The sequence below is a fragment of the Equus caballus genome, chromosome 11 (assembly GCF_041296265.1).
Source record: "Equus caballus isolate H_3958 breed thoroughbred chromosome 11, TB-T2T, whole genome shotgun sequence".
Lineage (NCBI taxonomy): Eukaryota > Metazoa > Chordata > Mammalia > Perissodactyla > Equidae > Equus > Equus caballus.
The window spans coordinates 35,823,170-35,849,954 of NC_091694.1; the positions used below are offsets into that span (position 1 = coordinate 35,823,170).

Genomic DNA, 26,785 nt, shown 5'->3' on the forward strand with positions numbered 1-26,785 from the left:
AAGTCCTGTCAGGTGCCCTTCGGGGTGGCCAGCCCAGACAAGGAACATGACGCAGGATATATTTTTTGTAACTTATTGCTTAGAGTCAAGGCCAAAGTGGCCATCTTTGGCCCTGAGCCCAGACACATTCCTTTGTGTGGGGCCCAGGCCCAGTGTCCTTGGAAGGTGGTGGAGGGGATACATACTTATCAGAACCTACAGTGTGCTGACATGCCAACAAAATAATAGCACTAACCTAATACACGGACATTGAGTTCCTGTCTTTAAGCCTATTTATGTATAATAAAGAAAGAGGGTCACTGAACTCTGTACAGCTTGGTGGGATATTGAGCACCAGGCTCCCCTTCACAGAAGTAAGTTTTTAATGAAGTGGTCAATTATAAGATTCTTGAATGTGTTAGTAGCTTTCCAAAGAGAAGCTCTTCTATGTTCTACTTTATTAATCTCTCAATTTGAAAATATTTTCACCGATTTAGCTACATCTCTCCACATGAAGCTATTAAATTTAAATTTGTCAATAAATTTAAATTTGGGAAGGCAGTTTTTGAGAAAATCTAAATTTCCATCTCCAAGACTCTAACCATAAGCATACCTTCATTGAGTTGAATGTACCCTCATATCAGATTCTGCAGACATTTGGGGCCAGAATTTGGGGATTATTTGTTAAAATATTGAGAACGAATTCATAATGCTTCCCATAATTCCCCTTAGTCCTTGGTACCTACCTAAAACTTAATTGTTCTACGCTTGTGGGGAAGATGCTTTGGTGTTTTTGTGGCCCAACTGAATTGAGTTGATCCCTAATATTCAGCTGATACAGTAGCAGGACTCTCAGTCTTACCCTCTTCTTATTTCATTTTTGAGATCTTTTTTCCTTTTCTGTGGAGAGAGTAGGCAGATTGGACAGAGCTAGCATTTTCTCTACAGAACTCTTTGTAGAATCCACTGCTTCTCCTTCTCCATCTGACATTACAAAGATCACTTAGCGGTATCAGAAGTGCTCTCTGATTGGCTTTAACACCAAGATTATTTCTTCACTCCCTCTAAGGTCCTTATTGATATGTGCTCACTTTATAACTTGTGTTGTCCACAGGCTAAGCAGTGCCACAGATAGAAGGTTCAAGGTAACTGATGGCTAGAATGTTTACTTGAGATTAACATGTAGTTGAGAGTTGAAATACCTTAAAAAATGCCGTTGAGGTTCACAACTCTAAGTCATTATTAATCATTTTTCCATGTGTATTTTTCTATTGTAATTTTCATACCTTCCTTTCAAATAGATTTATTAGAATACAGTTTCTCCCTCCCCCCCTCCAGCACTCTTCTGTTGAAGTTCTTGTTTTAGCTCCTTCCCTTTGGTTTAGAGACTTCTTATCACTATTATCTACCAAGAACCTTAGGAATGTGTTTGCAGGTGGAAGAGAAGAATTAAGGGAGACTGTGTGAGATCCCAGCTACTTGGCCATGCTTTTTCCTTTCCCATCGGAGGATGTGTAATTCTTCTTGTGAATTATTAGATACTCTAGGAGGCTGGACAAATGTTCATTTGATAATAATTTGTAAAGCTTTTATTCTACCTAGCGTTAGGCTAGGTACTGTCCAGAAGGAAATACATCTTGATATCCTATCTTCTACATACTTATCAGAACCTACAGTGTGCTGACATGCCAACAAAATAATAGCACTAACCTAATACACGGACATTGAGTTCCTGTCTTTAAGCCTATTTATGTATAATAATGAAAAATAAAGAGATTCTATCCTCTTTTTCCTTACAGGCTTTCTGTATTCTGCCACACCAGCGGCAGATATATGCTTTGCTCGACAACATAACACTTCTGACAATAACAACCAGTGTTTGCTAGGGGCCAATGGGAATATTTTGTTGCACCTCAATCCTCAGAAACCAGGGGCTATTGATAACCAGCCACTGGTAACTCAAGAACCAGTAAAGGTAAGTAATTTGACATCTGTTTAAAATCATTCTGTTTCAAGTTGCTAATAAATTTCATTCTAGAGATTTTACCACACAGCAGAATGTTATGGTTCATTTAATTAACCTGTTGTTGTTGTGGATGGAAGTCTCTTTGCATAGTACATTTCTGTGAGAATATTTTATGATTTATTACTTGCATAGAAGGGTAGTGAGCCTTATAAATGCTGTTTCTACTTAGGACAGCTACTGTGAAAATGTAGCTTCATATGTATATGGAATTTATTTTTTCCAAAATAATGTTTTTTATTGTTTGAAAGAAATCTGTGAAAACCAGTCTTATTATTTCCAGATGCTCCAGTGATTTTTTTCAAATGATTTGCCTTGAATTCCCTTTCTTAAATAGTTTATTTAAAAAATTAAACATAAAAATCTCCTTTAGAAAATTCCTTTTTTCCAGTAACATGAAACAATAGTGACATATGTTTGTTCTTCTGTGTCTAGGTTTTGTTAAAACACAAGACACTGTAATGTTACAAATTAACAGTTACATTCCATTCTTTCTAAGGCTACATCATTAACACTAGAAGGAGGACGATTAAAACGAACCCCACAGCTGATCCATGGAAGAGATTATGAAATGGTCCCAGAACCTGTGTGGAGAGCACTTTATCATTGGTATGGAGCAAACCTGGCCCTACCTAGACCTGTAAGTATAGCTAATAGTGTCTTATATAAGGAGCAGTCCTAGATGCGGTCTTCTATTACTTTTCTACATGAACCTTACTATCCACAGATTAGTTCTTACCTATGATAACAGGAGTACTCAGTACCTGTTCAAATTAGTTGAACAGCTTTAAGGTTCCTTCACGTTCATTCATTTATTCATACATTTATTGAGCACTGTATTAGGTACCAGCCATACAATGATGTGCCTGTGGGAGTGGATGTCTTATATGGAGTGAAGGGTAAATATGGAGTGGACTAAATAAAGTCAAGGAATTATGAGGTTAAGCTATTAAGTCATGCATATAAATGCAGACGTTAGGATAATGCAGGACTTAGGCTGGAACAGAAGTCTGAGAGCCACTGCTGAAAAGTTCAATGAATGTGGGACAGGTAGTGCAGAGGTTACTTCTGAAACTATTATTCCCATTAACCATACAGGCATCCAGTTAGGGATCAGGTTCATCTTGTAGCTGCTGGTGGATTCTTTGTGGTTTGTCTTTTTGAAGGAGAAAGATATAGATTATAATATGTGGTAACAGGAATTCAAAGTTAATGAATTCTGATTGTTGCCGTTATTAGAATGTCACAGCTTAAGTAGAATGCTCTAAAATAATTTAAAGGACTTAGAGTATGTAATATCAAAATATTAGTGAGTTAACTATGCTTCATTTGTTGAATTTATACAGTAAACAGTAGGACTCCCTGAATACTCTTTACATTGTCAATGCAGTAAAATACTTATAAGAAGATTCTTTTGGTATATCAAGAAACGTTCTCCCTTATGTAATATCCAAGCCAGAACTTTTTTTTTGTTTTTTTAAGATTGGCATCTGAGCTAACAACTGTTGCCAATCTTTTTTCTTTTTTTTCTTCTCCCCAAAGCCTCCCAGTACATGGTAGTGTATTCTAGTTATGAGTGCCTCTGGTTGCGCTATGTGGTGCTATGTCCATGCCCAGGATCCAAACCAGTGAAACCCTGGGCTGCCGAAGCAGAGCATGCGAACTTAACCACTGGGCCATGGGGCCAGCCCTAGAACTTTCTTATACTAGGAAAATTTTGCATAGATGAGATATAAAACCTTCGTCTGTAATTTTGACATTGATTTTGAATTTTTAATAATTACGTTTATTCAAAATTATGCTTAGGGCTAGCCTTGTGGCCGAGTGGTTAAGTCTGCGCGCTCTGCTGCCCCACTGCCCAGGGTTTTGCCACTTCGGATTCTGGGTGTGGACATGGTACCGCTCATCAGGCTATGCTGAGGCAGCTTCCCAGATGCCACAACTAGAAGGACCCGCAACTAAAAATACACAACTATGTACCGGGGGGCTTTGGGAATAAAAAGGAAAAAAATAAAATCTTAAAAAAAAAAATTATGCTTAAGTTGGAATCAGGAATTTAGGATTTGTGTTTGTTGACTCCAAAAGGTTCCTACTGTATTTGACATCAGGACTCCTAGATAGATACATATAAATATGAATATAAATTGATACATATACTATATTATATTCTTCTTTATTTATTGGGGTAGCCCTTGAGTTAGTCACTTAATTCCTGGGACTTTCTTCCTTTGTCTTAATATTCTATATCTGTAGGAGGAAAATTGTGATAATTGTGTTTAATGTAGATATAGTTTTATTTATTAGAGCCTGCCTGGATTCAGATTTCCAGTGTTCTAATCTCTAAATCTTAGTTTCCTCATCTGTAAAATAGAGATAACAATAATATCTACCTCATTAGAGTTGTTTTGATAATTAAATAGTACATACAATTAGCACAGCATCTGATTTACAGTAAATGGTCAATAAATGTTGACTGTTGCTACTGTCATCATCATCATCCTCATTATAATTAAATGAGTTTTTTCAGAGTGTCACAGAAAGGTCGTGTTTTTTACATTGATGTTAGACGAGTGTTAGTTAAGTAAACTATAATTTTACCAGATTAAAGCTTTGTTTGCTGGCTTGACAGTATTTTCTCATCTCTAAATATGATAAATTTGCCTGATTTCAGGAAAAATTGCTGTAGAAACATTTGAAATAGGGCTTTCCCAGTTAGAGAATCCTGAATATATTTGCCATGGAATGGTTAAAAATGAATGCTTTCACCCTCATACTTACATAAATCATGCCATTTAAGGAAATGGCTGTATTTTATTTGCACATGTCATACATAACCTAATGATAAATTAAGCAATATGGAAAAAACAAAGAAGAAAATAAAAATCATGCCATTTCCTGCTACTTAAGAGATAACCACTATTTAACAGTTTGGTGTGCATTTTTTCAAACATTCCTTTGTGTCTTTTCATATACATGTATAGATATGTGGATAATTTTATAAAATTGAATCATATTATACCTGATGTTTTGTAATCTCCTGTTTTCAGTCTAATATAGATGCCATGGATATCTTTCTAGGTTAATAAATTTAGATCTATACTATTTTTAATAATTGCATAATGTTCCTTTATATACCTTGCATACATATACACATGCATGTGTACATAAATCATAATTTATTAACCAGTCACCTACTGAGGGACATTTGGTTTGCCCCCAGCTTTTAGTTGTTTAAAACAATTTTCTAGTGAACATTCTCTTTCCAAACATGTGTGATAATCTCTTTAAGGTAAATTCCTGTAAATGGAATTGCATCTATTGTTTGCTGGTTGTCATTAAGGTAACAAGTTAATAGATGAGAATAACTAAAATGTAAAAAAGATATGTGTTTATGTATGTTTGTGCCTGTATGTATAAGAATTTGTTAATTTGCTCACAAAATCACTTATCATCTTGGAAAGCAAGATGCATATTATAAAAACTACTTCATTACCAGTTCAGATTCTGCCAAAGGTTTTGTTTTTATGTAGCCTGACAACGACAGATCCTAAATTATTAATCTTCCCCCAAATCACTGAAACTGAAATCATAAAAATTATGGTTGGCTTTGCAGCTGTCAGTGTCTACCTAGAAGTGGACATCCAGACTTTGTTTTCTTCCAGTGATTTTAGAGGAGAGTGGCAGGGAGAGCTCTTTTTACTGCTTACCATTTAAATAGGAGTTGAAAAAGCTCCCAAATAGAGCTTTCTGAGTGCCATACTGTAGCATATCAGAATGTGTGGAATACTCTTAAGAAATACTCCTAAAGACTTGGTTTGTAGCGGTTGTGTTTATTTGCTTCTTTACTACCCCTTCTTCTTTTTGTTCTTTTTTTAAAGATTGGCACCTGAGCTAACATCTGTTGCCAATCTTCTTTTTTTCCTGCTTTTTCTCTGGGAATCCCCCCAGTACATAGTTGTATATTCTAGTTGTAGGTCCTTCTGGTTATGCTATGTGGGACGCCTCCTCAGCATGGCTTGATGAGCAGTGCTGTGTCCATATCCAGGATCCGAACTGGCAAAACCCTCGGTCACCTAAGTGGAGCGCACGAACTTAACCACTTGGCCATGGGACTGGCCCCTACTGCCCCTTTTTGATATTAAAAAATGCTGTTAAAGAAGACGTTGGTTACTAGGGCAAAGGGAAGTAAAATAAAGCCTGATCACTTGAAACCACTGAAGATTCTGTAGGATTTTATGTTTTAAAGCGTTTGAGTGTTAACCTTGCTATCCTTTTGAAATACTAAATTGATAATGTGCTACTCTTAAAAGTCTTGAAGCACTATTTTGATAATGAAGTCTTTTCATGTGTCTTTGGGCTGGCAAGCAGGATGTTGGAAGGGTTCTGAAAAATCCTGCTTCAATGTGAATCCCAGTTTTGGACATCCAGTGTAGTTGTTTTTTGTTTGTTTTTAAGATTGGCACCTGAGCTAACAACTGTTGCCAATCTTCTTTTTTTTTTTTTTCCTGCTTTTTTTTTTTTCTCCCCAAATCCCCCCAGTACATAGTTGCATATTTTAGTTGTGGGTCCTTCTAGTTGTGGCATGTGGGATGCCGCCTCAACATGGCCTAATGAGTGGTGCCATGTCCGCGCCCAGGATCCAAACCCTGGGCCGCCAAAGCAGAGTGCACAAACTTAACCACTCGGCCATGGGGCCAGCCCTCAATGCAGTTGTTTTAATCATAGACAAAAAATGTTTGAAGAGGGGCCGGCCCTGTGGCCGAGTGGTTAAGTTCTCGCACACTGCTTTGGCAGCCCAGGGTTTCGCCAGTTCGGATTCTGGGCGTGAACATGGCACTGCTCATCAGGCCATGCTGAGGCAGCGTCCCATATACCACAACTGGAAGGACCCACAACTAAAAATACACAACTATGTACTGGGGGGCTTTGGGAGAAAAAGAAAAAATAAAATCTTAAAAAAAAAAAAAAGACAACATTTGAACAGACCAGTTATCTAGAACCATAGATAGTAAATTTTTATATCGAAACATTTTTATCCTCACTTATACAAGAAATAAAATTTTAAGCAAAGTTACAATACTCTTTATATGTATTAAAGAAGCACAGTATTTTTTTCCCCTGCTTTTTGTCCCCAAATCCCCCAAGTACTTAATTGTATATTTTAGTTGTGGGTCCTTTTAATTGTGGTATGTGGGATGCTGCCGCAACGTGGCCTAATGAGCAGTGCCATGTCCGCGCCCAGGATCTGAACCAGCAAAACCCTGGGCCGCCGAAGTGGAGTGCATGACCTTAACCACTCGGCCATGAGGCTGGCACCTGAAACAGGGTATTTTTAAATGATGTCCAATGATAAGGTTTTATGAGAGTAGTACATTCATACGTTTCTGGGGATATTGCAAATTACTACACTTTGGGTGGCGATATGACTTTGACATGAATACTTCCATACTTTTTGATTTGTAACTCCAGTCCTAAGAATTTATCCTTTAAAAGACCATCATTTATATAAATGAAATATGTAAAAGTGAAAAGAGTTGTGATGTGAGGGTAGTAGATAATATGTAAGATTTTTTCCCTTAATTTTGATGTTACTTGCTTTTAAATGAAAGGGGAGAAAATGCCCACCAGGAGTTCTAATCTTGGAAGATAGATTTAGGAGCAGGAGCCTGAGAGTATATAAACCCGTGTAATTTAAATCTATGAATTTCTATAATCTAACTGAAATATAGGTAGTGAACCTATTAGACATTTTAGTTTAAAAATAAATCTCAGAAGTTAAATAAAAGTGGCAAGTTTTGTTTATTCTTTTATAGTGATCACTGTGTCTTTTAAAATAACAGGTGATCAAGAATAGCAAGACAGAAATCCCAGAGCTGGAATTATTTCCTAGGTATCTTCTCTTCCTGAGACAGCAGCCTGCCACTCGGACACAGCAGTCTAACATCTGGGTGAATATGGGTATGATGAGCCTGAGAATGTTTCCTCAGCATTTACCAAGAGGTAATTTAAGAATGCAGCAAGAATACCATGCATTTCCTTAAAAAAAAAAAAACCAAGTTGCTCAAGTCTGGTGCCACTGTACTAGTACACATTCCCATCTGGTTTCATACAGAATCAGTAAATTACTTGTGGGGCTTAGATCTATGGTCATGCGCAAGACTAGATGGGCTAGAGCCAAAATCTCAGCAGCAAACTGCGAAGGGTTGTTTCCTTTTCTGGTTTGTAAACATACAAAGATAACAAACAGCAATGAATTTCACAAACTTTATTTCTTTGAGAACAAGTGACTATAAATTATTTGCTTGACCTAAGTTAGAGTCTACCAGTCAATGACTGGTCTTGTCAGCTCCACTCAAATTTCTAAGGAGTGATTTCTTTGACAATTTATCATCTTTTTTGTTTACTTTTCGGTATTTTTTTGACAAAACATGATACATTTCTCATGCTACGTCCAAAGAGCCTTTATAAGAGACAGATAATACAGAGCAAAGGATATATTTTTGAAAATGAAAGTGATACATTTGCTTTGAAAAACATCAGGCTATCAAAATGACATATAAATTACATGCAAAAAGTTCTCCTTTGATTTCTCTATGAGGTTAAATTTTATTGATGGTCAAGATTTGCTCTGTGCTTTTGCGTTGGCAAATATTTGAAATTGTTCTTCAGCAGAAATACTGAGGTTATCCATTTACACAAAGTCTCGGACTTTGTGTTAATGCCAAAATGTTATAATTAATATAACTTAGTATGCAAGAACTACCTATGAACCCAAACCAACCCTATAAGTACCATCCCTCCTTTGAAATTGAATAGGGTTAATTTTATGTCTTCCTTAAAGGTTATATTCAGATAATATATGGGGATTCTTATACATATTGTTTGGTAAGAATTATAGGACAGCAGTGGCCTCTGCCTCACCAAACTTTGTCTTTGGGGGAAATATCAAAATCAAGGAACAGTGAAATAGAATCTCTATGAAACATTCTTGATTTGATTTTCCATTGAATAAAAGTGTTTGCCTTATTTCCGTGGCATCCATAGCACATATCTTTTTCGATTCTTTTTGAAAGATAACATGAGAGGCAAGATGTGTTGTTGCACTTTTAGTAAGTATTCTTTGTAACTCTTGTGCTGATCCTAGATTTTTGCTGCTTCTGTAAATTCCACTAGATTTGTTGGTGCTATTCAAAAGCACAAAATTTTGTGTAATAATAAGTGGCCGCCTGCTTAATGAGCTATGCTAAAACTGTCTAGAATTCAAATAAATTTCTTATGTGGCTTAGGATGATAGAAATTGACTTGGACATTACGCATCCAAATGCTTCTGAATCCTAGAACTGGGTAGTTGTTCTCCAAATTTGTTCTTAATTTGAAATTTTATTCCTTAATAATTAGTTGTGGAATCAATCATTAATCATTTTGAAGTTTTTGAAAATGTACTTTCTTGCTGTAATCTTATAACTAATCCTCTGATGTATGATTGGGGAAATTTGCTCTTTTGTTTCTTTTAGGGATTATCCTTTGCTTGCTTATTGTAAAAGATTTGCTTTGCTGTGTGTTTAAATTGTTCATGGTTGGGTTTCATTCTGTCATAACACAGTTTTCATTTTTCTCATTACTCAACTTACTACAGCTGTTTACTAGGCTCTTTTATTCCTTTTGAAGTGGACAGATATACAACCTTTGCCACAGTTACAATGACTTAAATGTAGCCTTTTCGACAGACAAGCCTATAGAAGTTGTTTCTTAGATGATTTTTCAGTCTATTTAAGCAAGTGAATTGTTTTTGGAAGCTCTAAAAAAGCGGATGATGCCAGTACTTTTCTCCACTTTGTTTAGTAGATGAAGACTCACTTAAAGCGCATTTAATGGGAGGAAAAAACTAAGTCACCATTGAATGGGTATAAAACTACCTGCAGTGTATAAAATTGTACCCTAGACAGATTGTATTGATATGTTAAGTTTATTTTTGTTTTGGGTTGCTCAATACCTCCCATAGGCAGAGAGAACCATTTTAAGGTACAGCTTTTGTCTGGATTTTTGGCTGATTAGTTAACCAGGGTTTAGCAGATTGTTTTACCAACCTATCCATGATTTTCATAATCTCTTGTCATTTCATCCCCCTTCTCTTTTGAAGTACAGTCATGTGTTGCTTAATGACAGGAATACATTCTGAGGAATGCATTGTTAGGTGATTTCATCATTGTGTGAACATCATAGAGTGTACTTACACAAACTTAAGTGGTTTAGCCTACTACATATGTAGGCTACGTTGTACTAAAAGGACCACCATCATATACGTGGTCTGTCGTTGATCAAAATGTCAGTAATGTGATGTGTGACTGTATGTGGTTAGACTTAATATGTTCTTCCTTCACTCTTTACTCTTTCTCCTTATTGCCCCTCTTTTTGTTTCCACCTTAAGCCCTTCAGGAATTCAAGGTCATGTCTTCTGTGATCTTATTGGGCAGGCAGGCCATATGATGATTTTTTTCCCTCTCCTACCTTTCAGTGGGCAATTTCTTTTTCATGGGAAGCTTCTTGGCTTCATTTTAAAGCTCTGTTTGGCCATGTAGAGTCTATGCCTAAATTTTTTGTGTGTAATTGTACCACTATGCTAGGTAATTGGGCCAATTAAGTACAGAATGGTGGAATTAGTAATTCAAAGACAGTTTATTTTAAGAAAGTGGATCAGGTGAATCCAGTTATCTATCTGTGGAATTCAAATCCTGTCCCATTTTATGTTACCCCTTCTTACACTGAGTTTTGATTTTGCTATTGAGTGTGACCCAACTGAGGGCAGCTAAAATACCAGTGCCTGTTGTTAATATTTGCCACTCATCGTAGGATCCAAATACCGCCAGTTATTTGGGCTTTATGACTTTGTTGCTCTTCCTTTCAAAGTTTGGCTCACTCTAAGGTATTTAGGTCTCCTGTCTTCATTTTAAAGCTTCTTAATATATAAAATTATTAAACCTGTAATTCTCATTTCTCATCAATATTTCCTAAAATAGTATGATCTCCATTGCTAAGAGGGGTGTTGTTTTGTTTTTTTTACATCTGCCTTCTTCCTTATTGTGATTACTATGACCATAGGAAATGTACCTTCTCCGAATGCACCATTAAAGCGGGTCTTAGCCTATACAGGCTGTTTTAGTCGAATGCAGACCATCAAGGAAATTCATGAGTATCTATCTCAGAGGCTGCGCATCAAAGAAGAAGATATGCGCCTGTGGCTGTACAACAGTGAGGTAAGAGGCATCTCAGAGTCCTGAAGAGTCCTGATGAAGTGTTAAATCCATATTTCATGAGTCTGGGGTTTTTGTCTACAGTAATTATCCTGAAAGCCATATCTAGGATCTCAGTGGAAACGTCAATTTTTAAATTACTGCGTGTATACATGTAGATATTTGTCACCTGAAATCTGTAATAACAGTTGATCATCATCTTGTGAAGATTATTGTTATAAAGTACCTGCACACAGCTTTTTTTTTTAACTGAATAGAGTTTATTTTGGATTTATTTTAAGGTAAATTATACACGTTAAAAAAAATTCAAACAATACAAAAGTATATAGTGAAAATTCTTTCTTCCCATCTGCCGACCCCTAAGTATCACTCTCCTCAGAGGCAGAGATGTTAATTGCTTGTATACTCTTCCTAACGTATGCAATATGTCTTCAGATTATACTCTGAAATTGGATCATAAGTAGTTTCAAGGAGTTCTCTATTCCGTTCCTTCTTAAGTCCTCCTTTGGTCACCACTGAGAGGCAGTATAGTGTAGTAGTTCAGAACACAGCTCCTGGAGCCACATTGCAGGGATTAAATCCTAGCTCTTGTGAGTTGTGTAACCAAGAGCAATTCACTTAACTCTCTGTCTCAGTTTTCTCATGAGTAAATGGGGAAAATAATAGTTTCTCCCTTGGGGTAGTTGTGAGAATTAAATGAATTAATTTTGTGAGCACTTTGGACAGAGTGAGCATGAACAAAAATATATATAATTCTACTGCATGGCATTAGGTTTTACATTTTCAGCTCCTAGTAAGTGATCAAGTTCCATCTTAATCACAGGCACATTTACTGAATTTCATACTAGGTGCTAAAGAAAATTTATTTTCTATAACCTCTTTAGAAAATCTAAATCTTGGGGCCAGCCCCGTGGCGCAGCAGTTAAGTTTGCACGTTCCGCTTCGGTGGCCCGGGGTTCACTGGTTCAGATCCTGGGTGCGGACATGGCAGCACTTGGCAAGCCATGCTGTGGGAGGCGTCCCATGTATAAAGTGGAGGAAGATGGGCATGGATGTTAGCTCAGGGCCAGTCTTCCTCAGCAAAAAGAGGATTGGCAGTGGATGTTAGCTCAGGGCTAATCTTCCTCAAAAAAAAAAAAAATCAGAAAATCTAAATCTTGATGAATTTTGGTTTGACGTGTGATGAATCTTCTTCTGGTCTCCCCAAAATTCTATATAACTTTGCTTTAGAAACATAATGTATATGTTTATGAAGTATACATTATTTATGAAGTATACATTATTTTTCTCTCATTTTGCCAACTAAATTATAAATATTTCTAAACAACTATAATATGCCAAATATCTGTCACATGAGTTATGTAACTACAAGGGCATTTTTAATTGTCATTCATTTTTATTTCCGTATTTGTTTCAAGTTTAGTAATCAATTAACAAAAACATTTCCTCTTCTATACACAGAATTACCTTACTCTTCTGGATGATGAGGATCATAGATTGGAATATTTGAAAATCCAGGATGAGCAGCACCTGGTAATTGAAGGTACAAGATGGAAGTATGCATCTATATTAGATTTTTAGGGGAAGAATTTAAAGATTTATTTACTCACTAATAATCCATTTTATAATTTTTCCAACTATTATTCGATCATGTATTCTTTATGGTAAAGAAAACCCATCAAACCCTTTAGTTATAAGTTTACAAAGTTTCTTAAAATTTTCAGGCTGCCTTTTTGAGTTTGAGTAAAGGGACTAACTTTCTGCATAGTTAGTGGCATGGGCTTTCATTAGTCATCAACACTGGACTTTCTTGTATATTCACACATAGATTTACACACTAGCATGCACATGTCATTGAAAACTAAAACCATGTCTTCTCCCATCAAGATTCATGAAATTTATATAATGTTGTAAACCAGTGTTACCTCAAAAAAAAAAGATTCATGGAAACATTGCTAGCTTCTTTTGTATTAAAATGAATAGATTACTCTGACAGCTGTCACAGTTTAAAAAAGAATTGTAATAGTTCTAATATGTTAAGTTTAAAAGCTTTAATTACTTCTATAGATGGTTGAGTATAATTTTATTTTCAGGTAGGTAATTGAGAGAATAGCTCACTAATTAATTCTGACCAAGTAACTATAAAGTCACCAATATGAAGAGTTGGAATCGTTTCAGAGTCAGTTACTCAAATTAACTTGATTTGTTTCAGTTTCTGATTTAGAAATGAGTGCTTTTTTGTTCTTTTTAAACAGAAGCAATTGAGTGGGTATGATTTGAATGGATAAGAAATTAATACATTCCTATCTGTCTTTCCAGTTCGCAACAAAGATATGAGTTGGCCTGAGGAAATGTCCTTTATAGCAAACAGTAGTAAAATAGATAGACACAAAGGTAAGTCTCCAGTGTATTACATTTAAAGAGATTATCTTAAATGTATTCTTTTTTTTCTCTCAACTATTAAAGTGTTAGAACTTTAGCTTTCTAGTTTAAAAGTGATTATGCCCCCTCTTATTTTTCTTTTTCCTGAAGCAGGAAAACTTCTTTCTAACCTTGCATTTAAATAATTTATATATTTTTAAAGACCTAATGCTAAGAGAGAATTGTTTGATTTCTATGAAGCTATCGTGGCAATTAGAGAGAATCACTGCCGCTTCTAGATTATAGATGAGCATGGATTATCATGATTGCCAATGACACTGCGTGAAAAACCTTCCCCATTTTAGCTTTGAAAGACAAAGTAGAGAAATATGAGCTCCATTTAGCTGATTAGAAGAATTATAAAAATCACTGCATCGAATACAAGTAACTGTTTATCTTACTACAGCTAGGCTTCGGTTCTCATATTGTTTGTTCCAGTTCCCACAGAAAAGGGAGCCACAGGTCTGAGTAATCTGGGAAACACATGCTTCATGAACTCAAGCATCCAGTGTGTTAGTAACACACAGCCACTGACACAGTATTTTATCTCAGGGAGACATCTTTACGAACTCAACAGGTAATCTTTCTCGAGTCATCAGCCTCTTAACCTTTTATAACTTTGAAATGAACCAGTATCACCTAATTGTCCTCTTCCTTCACCATGGGGGGGGGGGGAGTCTTATCTTACTTGCCCTATTTAGTATGAAATAAGGGCCTAGGGATACTTCTCTTGTTTTGTTTTTTTTTTTAAGATTTTATTTTTCCTTTTTCTTCCAAAGCCCCCCAGTACATAGTTGTGTATTTTTAGTTGTGGGTCCTTCTAGTTGTGGTATGTGGGATACCACCTCAGCATGGCTTGATGAGCGGTGCCATGTCCACACCCAGGATTCAAACTGGCAAAACCCTGGGCTGCTGAAGCAGAGCCACTCAGCCACAGGGCTGGCCCCAGATACTTCTCTTGTTTTAAAAAAAAATTTGATGTGAGAAAATAGATGCTAGGCTTTTCTGTGCCCACGTGATTGTGATTTATAAGAATCTTTGGCAATAAATTTTCCTCTCAAACCTCTAGGACAAATCCCATTGGTATGAAGGGGCATATGGCTAAATGCTATGGGGATTTAGTACAAGAACTTTGGAGTGGAACTCAGAAGAATGTTGCGCCATTAAAGCTTCGGGTAAGCGGGTTAAAATAATATGAAAGTATTTTAGTCTCAAGCAGTTGTTTAAGTAACTATTTTTCTCTACATGTTTTTTGTTGTTGTTGTTGTTTTAATTTTAAAGGAAGAGTGGTCCACACTTGAGGGTGGCTCATCTTCTTTTTTTAAAGATTTTTTAATTTTTTTCCTTTTTCTCCCCAAAGCCCTCTGGTACATAGTTGTATATTCTTTGTTGTGGGTCCTTCTAGTTGTGGCATGTGGGACGCTGCCTCAGCATGGTTTGATGAGCAGTGCCATGTTGACACCCAGGATTCGAATCAACGAAACACTGGGCCGCCTGCAGCGGAGCATGTGAACTTAACCGCTTGGCCACAGGACCAGCCCCTCTCTACGTGTTTTTTATGTTTAGCTTTTTAGTTTTAGTTTAATGTTTTTGGATCTTTCACTAGGCATAAATTGGATGTCAAATACTTGTTCAAATATATGCATAATACTGCTATAGATGTAGTGGGTAGGAAAGGATCAAAGCCACAGTCTAAATTTGGGGTATCATTCATTTTACTAATTTATCAGATATCTTACTTTTATATATAGTAAACCTTTCTTTGTTAATTCTTCGTTATTAGAAGTATACTAACTGCAGGGTAGACCTCTGAGTCTAATGAATAATACTCAATACATTTTTAACATTACTAGGATAATTAGTTCTATCTGTAGAATTAAAAAGCAAAAAGAAAGCATGTAATTAATGGATACAAATTTTACATTAATATTGTATGTAGTGAGTTTTATTGAAATTAGGATTATTTTTTATCTTTATTTAAAAACACAAGGCAAAAGCTTTTTAGGTTAAAAATTAATAATCATACTCATAATAGCTAAAAATTTGATTCCTTGCCACTTACCAGGCACTATTCTAATTACTTTATGTGTATTAACTCATTTAATTTCCTAAATGGCTCTGTAATGTAAAGCAATGTTATTATCCCCATTTTATGGCTCAGGAAACTAAGACTCAGAGCAGTTAAATAGCTTGCCCAAGGTTGCAGGCTAGTTAGTAAATCCTCACAGTTAAACATGATGCTATTCTGCCTCTGATAATAAACGTTAGGATACAAGACCAGAAAAATTAATGTAACAGGAAATCTTTCAGTGTGAGCAAATGCTATTTTAATAGTCTTATCTGTCTTAAATATCTTTTGTGTACCTAAAGAACTGTTTGCTTATATGCTACTGAATTGGGATACAGTATTGGCCAAAATACTTTAGGGTTTTTTGGGGGGTTGTTTTTGGTTTTTTTTTAAGATTTTATTTTTTTATTTTTCCTTCCCCCAAAGACCCCCGGTACATAGTTGTGCATTTCTAGTTGTGGGTCCTTCTAGCTGTGGCATGTGGGACACCGCCCCAGCGTGGCCTGATGAGCAGTGCCATGTCCGTGCCCAGGATTTGAACCGGTGAAACCCTGGGCCGCCAAAGCAAAGCACGAACTCAACCACTCGGCCACGGGGCTGGCCCCAATACTTTGTTTTTCTTTTGAGATTAGGAGTAGAAGGATTTCATGATTATCCAAAATATATTTGCTGAAATAGAGACAGACTATCTACTATACTATTTACCTTCTTATAATGCCTCTGCTTGAATTACGGGGCATGTTCTTTCCAAATTTTACGGGGCAGCGAATAATGAGTTTGATTCCTCTTATATTTATAGTGGACTATAGCAAAATATGCTCCCAGGTTTAATGGGTTCCAGCAACAAGACTCCCAAGAACTTCTGGCTTTTCTCTTGGATGGTCTTCATGAAGATCTCAACCGAGTTCACGAGAAGCCGTATGTGGAACTGAAGGACAGTGATGGCCGACCAGACTGGGAAGTAGCTGCAGAGGTTTGTCAGTTTTGAGTTTCTAAGTAAGCAACAGATAAAATGTTCTGGCCAAAAATGTGTGTTGCACAACTTAATGCTAACTGAACTATTCTGTGATCAGAATTTTACTGTGAAAATAAAGGAATTTATATTTCTCTGCTTAATTCATGTGCAGGAATGCCAAAATAAAGCACCCTTAATGAAAATAAAAAAATGTTGTATTTTCACATTGTAAACTTTTAGGAGAGGATGTAGGAATAATTATTCAGTAGAACTTCTAGAGTCCCTATAATTGCTAATGTGTACAGTGACAAATAGACATATTTTATCTGCTTTTTAATGGACAAAGAACTTTAAAACTCATGAGTGTTACCATGGTAAGAACAAAGAAAAAATTAGGATTGTCCATCTGAACTTAATATTTTATAGGTTGAGCAGAATCACATTCTATTTAATAATTGGTTTTCTCTGTTATCTTAGCAGGCAATAAATTTTAAATTACAAATCCGAATTGTAAATTTGTAGGCAGTCTGCTTTTACATTTTAAGTGAAGATTGAGGATTATATCCTTGATATTTAAATCCAATATATTTAACCAGTCTCTTTGAATTTGTGTAGAAATACTTAGTTTTGGAATTTTGAAAAAAAATTCTCCAATCTTTTTCCTTGCTAGGCCTGGGACAACCATCTGAGAAGGAATAGATCAATTGTTGTGGATTTGTTCCATGGGCAGCTAAGGTCCCAAGTCAAATGCAAGACATGCGGACATATAAGTGTTCGATTTGACCCTTTCAATTTTTTATCTTTGCCACTACCAATGGACAGTTATATGCACTTAGAAATAACAGGTAGGTCACAAAGTTCTGAAAAACTATTTAACTTCATTGTCTTTTACCTTATTCAAGCAGCTTGAATTTTAAGTATGGTCATTTGTTTATAATACATTCTCATAAAGACTGGTAGTCAGCGTGTTATAATCTACCAATCTAATTTCAGGCATGATTTGAGATTTGAAAGACTTGTAACGTGGGTCCATTTTTGTACCCATTGATTCCTCTGTTAGCTGCAGGCGTCCCAGAAACTCACTTTACAATCTTGCAAAGCCACTCACACTTCTGTATGAGATGAACATCAAAAAATAATGATTTTGGGACCAGCCCCGTGGCCAAGAGGTTAAGTTCGCACTCTCTGCTTCAGTGGCCCAGGGGTTCACTGGTTTGAATCCTGGGTGCAGACATGGCACTGCTCATCAAGCCATGCTGAGGCGGCATCCCACATGCCACAACTAGAAGGACCCACAACTAAAAATACACAACTGTGTACTGGGGGGCTTTGGAAGAAAAAGGAAAAATAAAATCTTTTAAAAAAAATAAAATCATGATTTCATTTAATATTATCCTTAAGTACCATCTGTTGTAGCATTTACCTATAAAAATAAAAATGCTAGCTGATGAGGCCAGCCCGGTGGCGCAGCAGTTAAGTTTGCATGTTCCGCTTTGGCGGCCTAGGGTTCACAGGTTCAGATCCCAGGTGCGGACATGGCACTGCTTGGCAAGTCATGCTGTGGTAGGCATCCCACATATAAAGTAGAGGAAGGTGGGCATGGATGTTAGCTCAGGGCCAGTCTTCCTCAGCAAAAAGAGGAGGACTGGCAGCAGTTAGCTCAGGGCTAATCTTCCTCAAAAAAAAAAATTTAAAAATTCTAAGCTGAAATGTTTGCTATTTCCAAGTCATAGACACCCCTACGCACACACACATGCACACAGACACACGGTGTAAAGCTTTCAATGAAACCCGCATTTTACTGACAAAAGATTGTTTATCTTTACTAGTTATTAAGTTGGATGGTACTACCCCTGTGCGATATGGACTAAGACTGAATATGGATGAAAAGTACACAGGTTTAAAAAAACAGCTGAGTGATCTCTGTGGACTTAAATCAGAACAAATCCTTCTTGCAGAAGTACATGGTTCCAACATAAAGGTAATATTAACTATTCTTTCTAGGAAACCTGATTCCATCCTCCAAAGATCACAGTTTTCTTAATTAATTATTATATTAAAACACAACAAAAACTAAACAAAAAAAAATTGTCAAGTTCTCAGTCTCAGAAACTTAGAAGGCTTGGCTACCAGAATAAAGGAATAATGTTGATAGTGGTATTTTTAAACAAGGGAAATATGTAAGCCCACGACTGCCAAATGGAGTGATCTAGCTATGTCATTACAGTGTGGGTTCCCCTCAGAGACTCTGCTGCTGCTACACTTGACAGCTCTTCTTTATTACCACTGTCAGTAGAATTCTTCCTAGGTTAAAATATTTCATATGTTTATGAGTGTGTGCTTTCAGTATCTATTTATGAATGTAAATACCTGACCTTTTGGCACACTGAGAAGTTAGAGAGTAAGGACAAATTGACACAAATCACTTCTTCCTGCATACCAGCTGGAGAAACAAGCAATTTAATAAATATATTGCCTACCCTAAATTGAGTTCCTACCATTGGTATTATTTATATTCATCTTTAGAGTTTCTGAACAGACTCCCACCTCATTGACCTTTTTTTCATATGTAATACAAGGGTGAGATCTCTGAGAGTTTTGGGTTTAGATGCTTGAAATGAAGGACAAAACTTAAGTCAACTATGTACAATGTACTTCCTTCCTTGGAAAGGGATAACGGTTTTGTCAGTAAGGTTACTTTATCAAGCTTCTATCTTCTAGTTACTTGAAAAATTATTTAGTCATGTTTGTTTTACTGATGAAAGCATCTAAGACATTCATTTCAAATATATCAGAGAGATGATTTTTCATTTTATCTGGAACATCTCTCCCTTCTCATCTTGCCTCTTTTTCTGTAGAATTTCCCTCAGGACAACCAAAAAGTACGACTCTCAGTGAGTGGATTTTTGTGTGCATTTGAAATTCCCATCCCTGGATCTCCAATTTCAGCTTCTAGTCCAATACAGACAGGTAAGATAGAACTAGAGCTCCTTCTCATGTTTTCAGCTTTAAATGTTGGTCCAAGTGTTGTCGTCTTTTTTATATTTGTATTAGAGCAAAAGAATTTTGGAGCCTGAAAGAAACCTTGGTGATCATTTGTCTCAACTTCCTTATTTTATAGATGAGGAAACTAAAATTTAGTGAACCTAAGTGACTAAGTTAGGTAGATAGTTGTTAGCTAAATCCATCACTGGAATTCAGATCTCTTTTAACCCTTTTATCTAATACTAAATGCAACAGATGGTATGAGAGAAGTATACTATCAGAAAACAAAAAAATAAAATATGACTAAAAAGGAATCTGTTTATCTGATATTGCATGTGCTTTAATATGATCATTCAGTGACTCTTTTTGGCCATTAATATGATTTGTCTATTCTTCGTCGTCATCTCTTTTTTTTTTGGTGAGGAAGATTGGCTCTGAGTTAACATCTGTTGCCAATCTTCCTCTTTTTGCTTGAGGAAGATTGTTGCTGAGCTAACATCTGTGACACTCTTGCTCTATTTTTTTTTTTTCTCGTATGTGGGACACTGCCACAGCATGGCTTGATGAGCAGTGTGTAGGTCTGCGCCCAGGATCCGAACCTATGAACCCTGGGCTGCTGAACTGAAGTTTGCGAACTCAACAACTATGCCACCAGGCTGGCCCTGTGTATTCTTCTTTATACTACTGATAATTAGATTCATTCCCCAACTATAAAGGACTTTAGAGAGAATGAGGCTCCTCTCATTGGCACTTAGGAGATAGTAGTGATGGTGGGTTGGTGGATGATTTAGTATTACTTTTTTGTTTAGATTATCACTGTCCAATATAGTTAGCTGCAGTGATGGAAATTTTCTGTAATCTTTGCCATCCAATACAGAAATTAAAGTCTTCCAATCAATATAGAATTATTATTTGAACTATGATTTCTCCCTCTTCTTTGTTGAAAGAGACTACATCATCAGTGGTCTGGGTCGCCACGATAATTGAGAAAAGAGCAAAGATGAAGGTACCACAGGCTTATGATGCTGTACTTATCTTTGAATTTGTAGATTTCTCTTCTTCCCCATCTACAAATGGAATGTTCACCCTAACCACCAATGGGGACCTGCCCCGATCAATATTCATCCCCAATGGAATGCCAAACACTGTTGTGCCATGTGGAACTGAGAAGAACTTCACAAATGGAATGGTGAATGGTCATATGCCGTCTCTTCCTGACAATCCTTTTACAGGCTACATTATTGCAGTCCACCGAAAAATGGTTAGTTTAACGTTAGGCAAGTTACTGCTGGTCTTGCCAGTGTCGTTTGTGAAACAGTCATTTTCAGTCTTTGTGTTATCTTCATTGCATGCACTTTCAGTGTGTTGCGTATGTTATTGTACATGATCAGAGCCAGGATTTAGTCTATACATGATGGCCTATATGAAATGACATTCCTCATTCATATAATCAAGAAGCAGCAGGACAGCTGGTGCATCTGAATGCTACTTTCTTTGAAAAGTTTGTATCTCCTATATGTTCCTGTAAGCATGTGCATCTTCTTCTCTGCCCTATTAAGTGTGGATGCCTCTGGAGAAGGTTTTGTTTGTTCATTGAGCAGGGGGGTGGGGGGAGGACAAGAATATTCTTTAGCAAGACAAGTTGTGCGTAATCCTCTTTTGGTAGACTAATATATGGCTATTTCATTAAAGGCTGACTCTGATTAAAAAACAAAGATTTGAAAACTGATCACTGGACAATTGTTAAAGAGGTAGTCATTGTATATGGTGGCAACTTGGTGGAGTAGAAAGAGCAGTGGACTAGGAGCTGAGTGACTTAGGTTTAGTTCTAATTCTGCCACTAGAAAGCTGATTGAGCTCTTTGGGCCTCAGTTTCCTACTTTTAAAATGGAGAATAGGACTGCTATATAATTTCTAAACTCCATTAGTTACCTTTACTTCTGTTCAAAAATTCCCTCTAATCAGGGAAATGCTAATTAAAACCACAGTATGATACCACTGCACAGCCACCAGAATAGGTAAAATTAAACAAATTGATAGTGTCAGTAAGGATAACGGAGTACCAGGAATTCTCATACCCTGCCGATGAGTGTAAATTAACACAGCTACTTTGGAAAACAGTTTTCTAGTTAAAGATAAGAAGTTCTGCTCCTAAGTATCCACGCAACAGATACATGTGCCAGGCTATATGTGTAAGAGGATTCATAGCAGCATTATCTGTAATAGCCCAAAGCCAAAAACGCAAAATGAAAACATTAGATCCCCATTGTAGTAGAAAGGATAAGAAAGTTGAGATATGGTCATACAATAGAATATTATACAGTAATGAAAATGAATGGGTTTATAGTTGTAACCAACATAACTGAATCTCATAAACATAATGTGGGAAAGAAGCCAGACAGAAAAGAAATACAAATTATATCATTCTGTTTATAAATAAAAGCTTTAGGGGCCAGCCCCGTGGCTGAGTGGTTAAGTTCATGTGCTCTGCCTCAGCAGCCCAGAGTTTGTTGGTTCAGATCCTGGGCATGGACCTACACACCGCTCATCAAGCCATGCTGTGGCAGCATCTCACGTAGAAGAACTAGAATGACCTACAACTAGGATATACAACTATGCACTGGGGCTTTGGGGAGAAAAAAAAAGAGCAAGATTGGCAATAGATGTTAGCTCAGGGCCAATCTTCCTCACCAAAAGGCATACTTGAAAAAAAAACTTTAAAAACATGAAAGATGAAATTTACTGTATATGCATACGGTATAAATCTATAAAGAAAAGCAAGAAAATGGTTACCATAAAATTCAGAATAATTGTTACCTTTAGGAGGAAGGAAGAATCTGTGATTGGGAGGAAGCAAGAGGGAGGCTTTTGGAGTGCTGTCTGTATTCTGTTTCTTGACCTGACTGGTGATTACACAGCTATTTGCTTTGTAATAATTCTTTGAAGTGCACTTTTTCCCCCTTTGAATTAGTAACTCTTTACTTAAAGAAAGTTTCTGACCATGTGGATGATGTTCTGTTGACCATGTTCTGGACAGGGTTGTTTGAGGGGACAGCCTAGAGAATTAAGGGATATATTTGTGACGTGGAATTGTCTTTAAGCACAGCTCCAACGGGTCCCATCAGCTAAAATAATGGAGTGATTCATGCATTTCCCCTTATCTTTCTTTTACCAAGCATTATCAGATCATATATTAAGAATTCCAGTGCACTTTTTAAATCTTTCTTTGGAAACTGCTCTCTTCAGTTATTTATATGTTATATAAAGTGCTTGGTAAGTGCTAAAGCGTATGTACAGATTTTTCTAGTTATTGGACCATAAAGCCATATTGTCAGCTCTAAATTTTCACCTTTTAACCATTCCCCTATTTCCAGTTTCCCTCATGATCTAGCCAGCTGCTTTGGGGAATGCCTCGAATTGATTTTATCATCTCTCTCTCTGAAGTTAGCTCCCTTTTCACGTTATTTTCGTGAAAGGGAACACCAATCTTTCCATGCTAAAGGCTAAACGGTTGGAATGTTCTTAGATTTTTTTTCTTTTCTTCTGAAACCCTATATTCAATATATCACTATGCCTTCAATTTCTTCTTTCAAAATACTATTTGAATTTACCATTTTGTTTGCATATTTATTGCTACCTTCTTCTTTCAAACCCTTTTGATCTCATGGTTGAACTACTTTAAAAGCGGTTTATTTTTCTTCTACTCCCTTCTACAGGGTAGAAAAAGAAGAGCAATAAGGCAAGGCAGCATAGGCAAGGATATTCAGAGAATGAAGGGAGAAATAGAAAAACAGTGTACTGACACAACTAAGGACACATCTATTTAAAAAAAAAAAAAAAAGAAGAAGAAGAAAGAAAGAAAGAAGTAGTTACACGGACCAGAGAAGTTGAAAAGACTGAAAACTGAAAAGTTTGGCAGTGTAACCAAGGAAAGAAATAGCGCAAGAATTTAGCATAAGTAGGTCAAGTTTTTTCAGGTGAGAGAGAAAGTTGTTAGGAGAGGACAAAAGGAAAATTCCTGCTGCAGTAAACTGGGAGCATTTTACTATGAGGAACCAATCAGATATGGGCTCTAGGGCACTGGGAGAAGTTACCTTCAAGAGGATGAAAATTGTGTAGGTTTAGAAAAGATACACTGAGAAGACTAGAGGAAAGAGATCATTGCTTAAATGATCTCATCTGCTGAGAGTTCAAGTAGAAGAAAAGTAGAAGTTTAAGGAGCGGGAAAGAAATCTAAGTTGTTAGATTTTAAAAAAATAGTTATTCTGAACTCTGTCCACATGTCTGGGGTCTTGTAATAATACCGACACATGAAACGGGGTCTAAAATTCATGTATTTAGCGAAGCTGAAATTAACAATGGCAAAATAAAATGCTTGAGGATCTAAAATAAAAGAGTCTTTTTCACTTAGAAACTAGCTAACTTTTAGTGAGTTTATAGTTGTTGACTTAGCTTCTCTACTACATAAAGACCAAAGAATTAAATGTCCAAGCGCTCAACAGCTTTTTTGAGTAATCCTGAACTCTCACCAACCTTTATATTAATCTAAACTTTTGTTTTATTAAGAAACCATTTCCAAGCTAATTCTGTGCAGTATGTCTTGTATTAAGGAATATCATAAAAATCTTCTTAACATACTCAAAGCAAATATTTTTAAACTTCACCTTTTATTCTATCTATCATGTATTTTAAAAATTTTAAAAACTAAAGTCACTCACTTTCTTTTAGGAAGATTGATAAGTTGTTAGAAAATTAAATGACTGGATTTCGCAAGTCTCCGAACGTTTGGAAATTGCTGCTCTAACAATAGCTATCAACAACTTATTCTTAGAGAATTGCATTTTGAGGGACTTTTGGTTTACTGGCATACTTTCTAGAAAAGGGGTTTTAATTGCTTAAAAGCCTTGAACTGTGAAACTATCACTAGTTTTTACATATGATTCAGTGTGTGTGAGAAATGTTTATAAGAAAAAACTAATTTGAAAACATTAAATGCTGAAAATCCAAGTTTGACAGATAGACAGCAACTCTGAAATTGGCAGTTACCTCAGCCTTTCAGTGACTTCACTTTCAATAGCCATTTCTCTTCATATTAATAAAGATGGTTCTTTAAATAAAGAGAAGAGTGGTAGTGACTAATTTGAAAATAGTAGATGCCTCTTATTGGCAGTTGTAGAAGAACAAAAGAGAAGAATCAGAGGCCTGTCTTCTCAGCTTTCTCTTCTCTTTGTACATACAGATGAGGACAGAACTGTATTTCCTGTCATCTCAGAAGAATCGCCCCAGCCTCTTTGGAATGCCACTGATTGTTCCATGTACCGTGCATACCCGGAAGAAAGACCTATATGATGCGGTTTGGATTCAAGTATCTCGATTAGCCAGCCCACTTCCACCTCAGGAAGCTAGTAACCATGCTCAGGATTGGTGAGTTTAGGGGATTAGCCTAGACCTGTGGTTTCCAAACTCTAGAAGAAGAAGAATTTGTATGAATTCTGTGTGATTTATAAGACCCATTCCATGTCAGCTTAATCACTCTTTGAAGAACTATCCAGAGAACATTCAACCATTTGGTTTAATCTTTTGAGTAGGAGAGACTATAACTTCTTTTCATCACCTAGAAGCTCTAGTGTCTAATAGTCCTTTCATTCTCTAATCTCTTGCCTAAATCCTTACTGCTAATGCTTTAAATGCTTCAGGTAATATCCTTGACCTCTGTTATTACAAAAATAGAGGGTATGAATTCATCAGGAAGTTTGTGTCATCTCTGAAATTCAGAATGGGAGCATTAGTGTGCATATCTATACATGAACTCTGAGAAAAGTCTCATACCATAACTAATGATTCAGTTGGATTGTTTCCATACCATGTCATTTTTAACAAAATAGGATAATTTCGTAAATCCAGGTAAAGAAAATAAACATCTTCTGTTTTCTTTCCATTCCTCCTATCACTGATATATTGGATTAGTAAATGTATTTCTCACAGTTGTTAGGATTTTGCACTTCATTTATATTTCAGTTGAACTGCAGAACATTTTCTTGCTATCATGGTGCAAGTAAGAGTTCTGTTTCTGTGTTAACTGAGTAAAGAAGTTCTCTTTGCTGATAGGTTATTTGTTATGGTATGGAGTCTTTTGATGATTAGGATAAGGCTTAAGGTAAATCTTAAAGGAAAACTGTAAATAATAGATAAACAATTTAATTGATGAATGTTGTATTTAGTAAAAATGACTGTAGGGCAAGATTAAAAATTGAATTAAAAGTGCTTCTAGATGAGGGCTTGCTAATGAACTGGATATTGAGTATGAGGGAAAGAGGAGCCCAAGCTAGGTTTTCAGCCTGAGCAGTTATTTATGAATGGTTTATGGTTATGAAACCATATAAATGGTTTCCTCATTCCATTTAATGACGTGAGGAAGGCAGGAGAAGGAGCAGGTTTTGACCAGAAGCAACAGGAATCAAGTTAAATTGAAGATGTGTGTTATATTTTCAAATGGGAAATGGATTTAAGTGTCTTTGTTGGAGATATAAATGTCATCAACAAATAGTATTTAAAGTCCTGAGACCAGATGATATCATTTAGAGAGTAAAAGTTAGAGAAGTTGCCCAAGATCTAATTCCTGATGCATTTCAACATTTAGAGATTGAAAAGAGGAGAAAGAGGCAAGAAAGGAGATTGAGAAGGAGCAGCCAGTGATATAAGAAGAAAAGCAGGAGTGAGTAGTGTCCCAGAAGTTAACTGAAGGAAGTGTTTGAAAGAAGATTGATCAGTTTCAAATGCTGCAGAGAGAGTGAGTGAGAAGAGGACTGGGGGGCCAGCCCTGTGGCCAAGAGGTTAAGTTCGCGTGCTCTGCTTCAGCAGCCCAGGGTTTCACCGGTTCGAATCCTGGGCGCCGACCTAGCACCACTCATCAGGCCGTGCTGAGGCAGTGTCCCTCGTGCCACAACTAGAAGGACCCACAACTAAAGTATATACAACCATGTACTAGGGGCTTTGGGGAGAAGAAGGAAAAATAAAATCTTTAAAAAAAAAAAAAAAAGGACTGGGAATTAGCTGCTGGATTTGATAAAAATAGCAGTCCTTGGTGACCTTTGCAAAAGCTG

At 36.5% G+C, this 26,785-nt stretch overlaps 1 protein-coding gene across 1 annotated transcript in view; it reads left to right on the plus strand.

Moving 5' to 3' along the window:
- The window catches only part of USP32 (ubiquitin specific peptidase 32), a 201,966-nt gene that overhangs the window by 158,994 nt on the left and 16,187 nt on the right, over positions 1-26,785 (plus strand). Inside the window, exons 14-27 of the mRNA XM_001503781.7 lie at positions 1,779-1,954; positions 2,502-2,642; positions 7,843-7,960; positions 11,102-11,256; positions 12,715-12,796; positions 13,573-13,647; positions 14,113-14,251; positions 14,744-14,849; positions 16,542-16,715; positions 17,368-17,542; positions 18,527-18,678; positions 19,556-19,667; positions 20,732-20,943; positions 24,922-25,106. Of these exons, the coding sequence (XP_001503831.2) occupies positions 1,779-1,954; positions 2,502-2,642; positions 7,843-7,960; positions 11,102-11,256; positions 12,715-12,796; positions 13,573-13,647; positions 14,113-14,251; positions 14,744-14,849; positions 16,542-16,715; positions 17,368-17,542; positions 18,527-18,678; positions 19,556-19,667; positions 20,732-20,943; positions 24,922-25,106 (2,002 nt within the window). The remainder of the gene's footprint in view (positions 1-1,778; positions 1,955-2,501; positions 2,643-7,842; positions 7,961-11,101; positions 11,257-12,714; positions 12,797-13,572; positions 13,648-14,112; positions 14,252-14,743; positions 14,850-16,541; positions 16,716-17,367; positions 17,543-18,526; positions 18,679-19,555; positions 19,668-20,731; positions 20,944-24,921; positions 25,107-26,785) is intronic.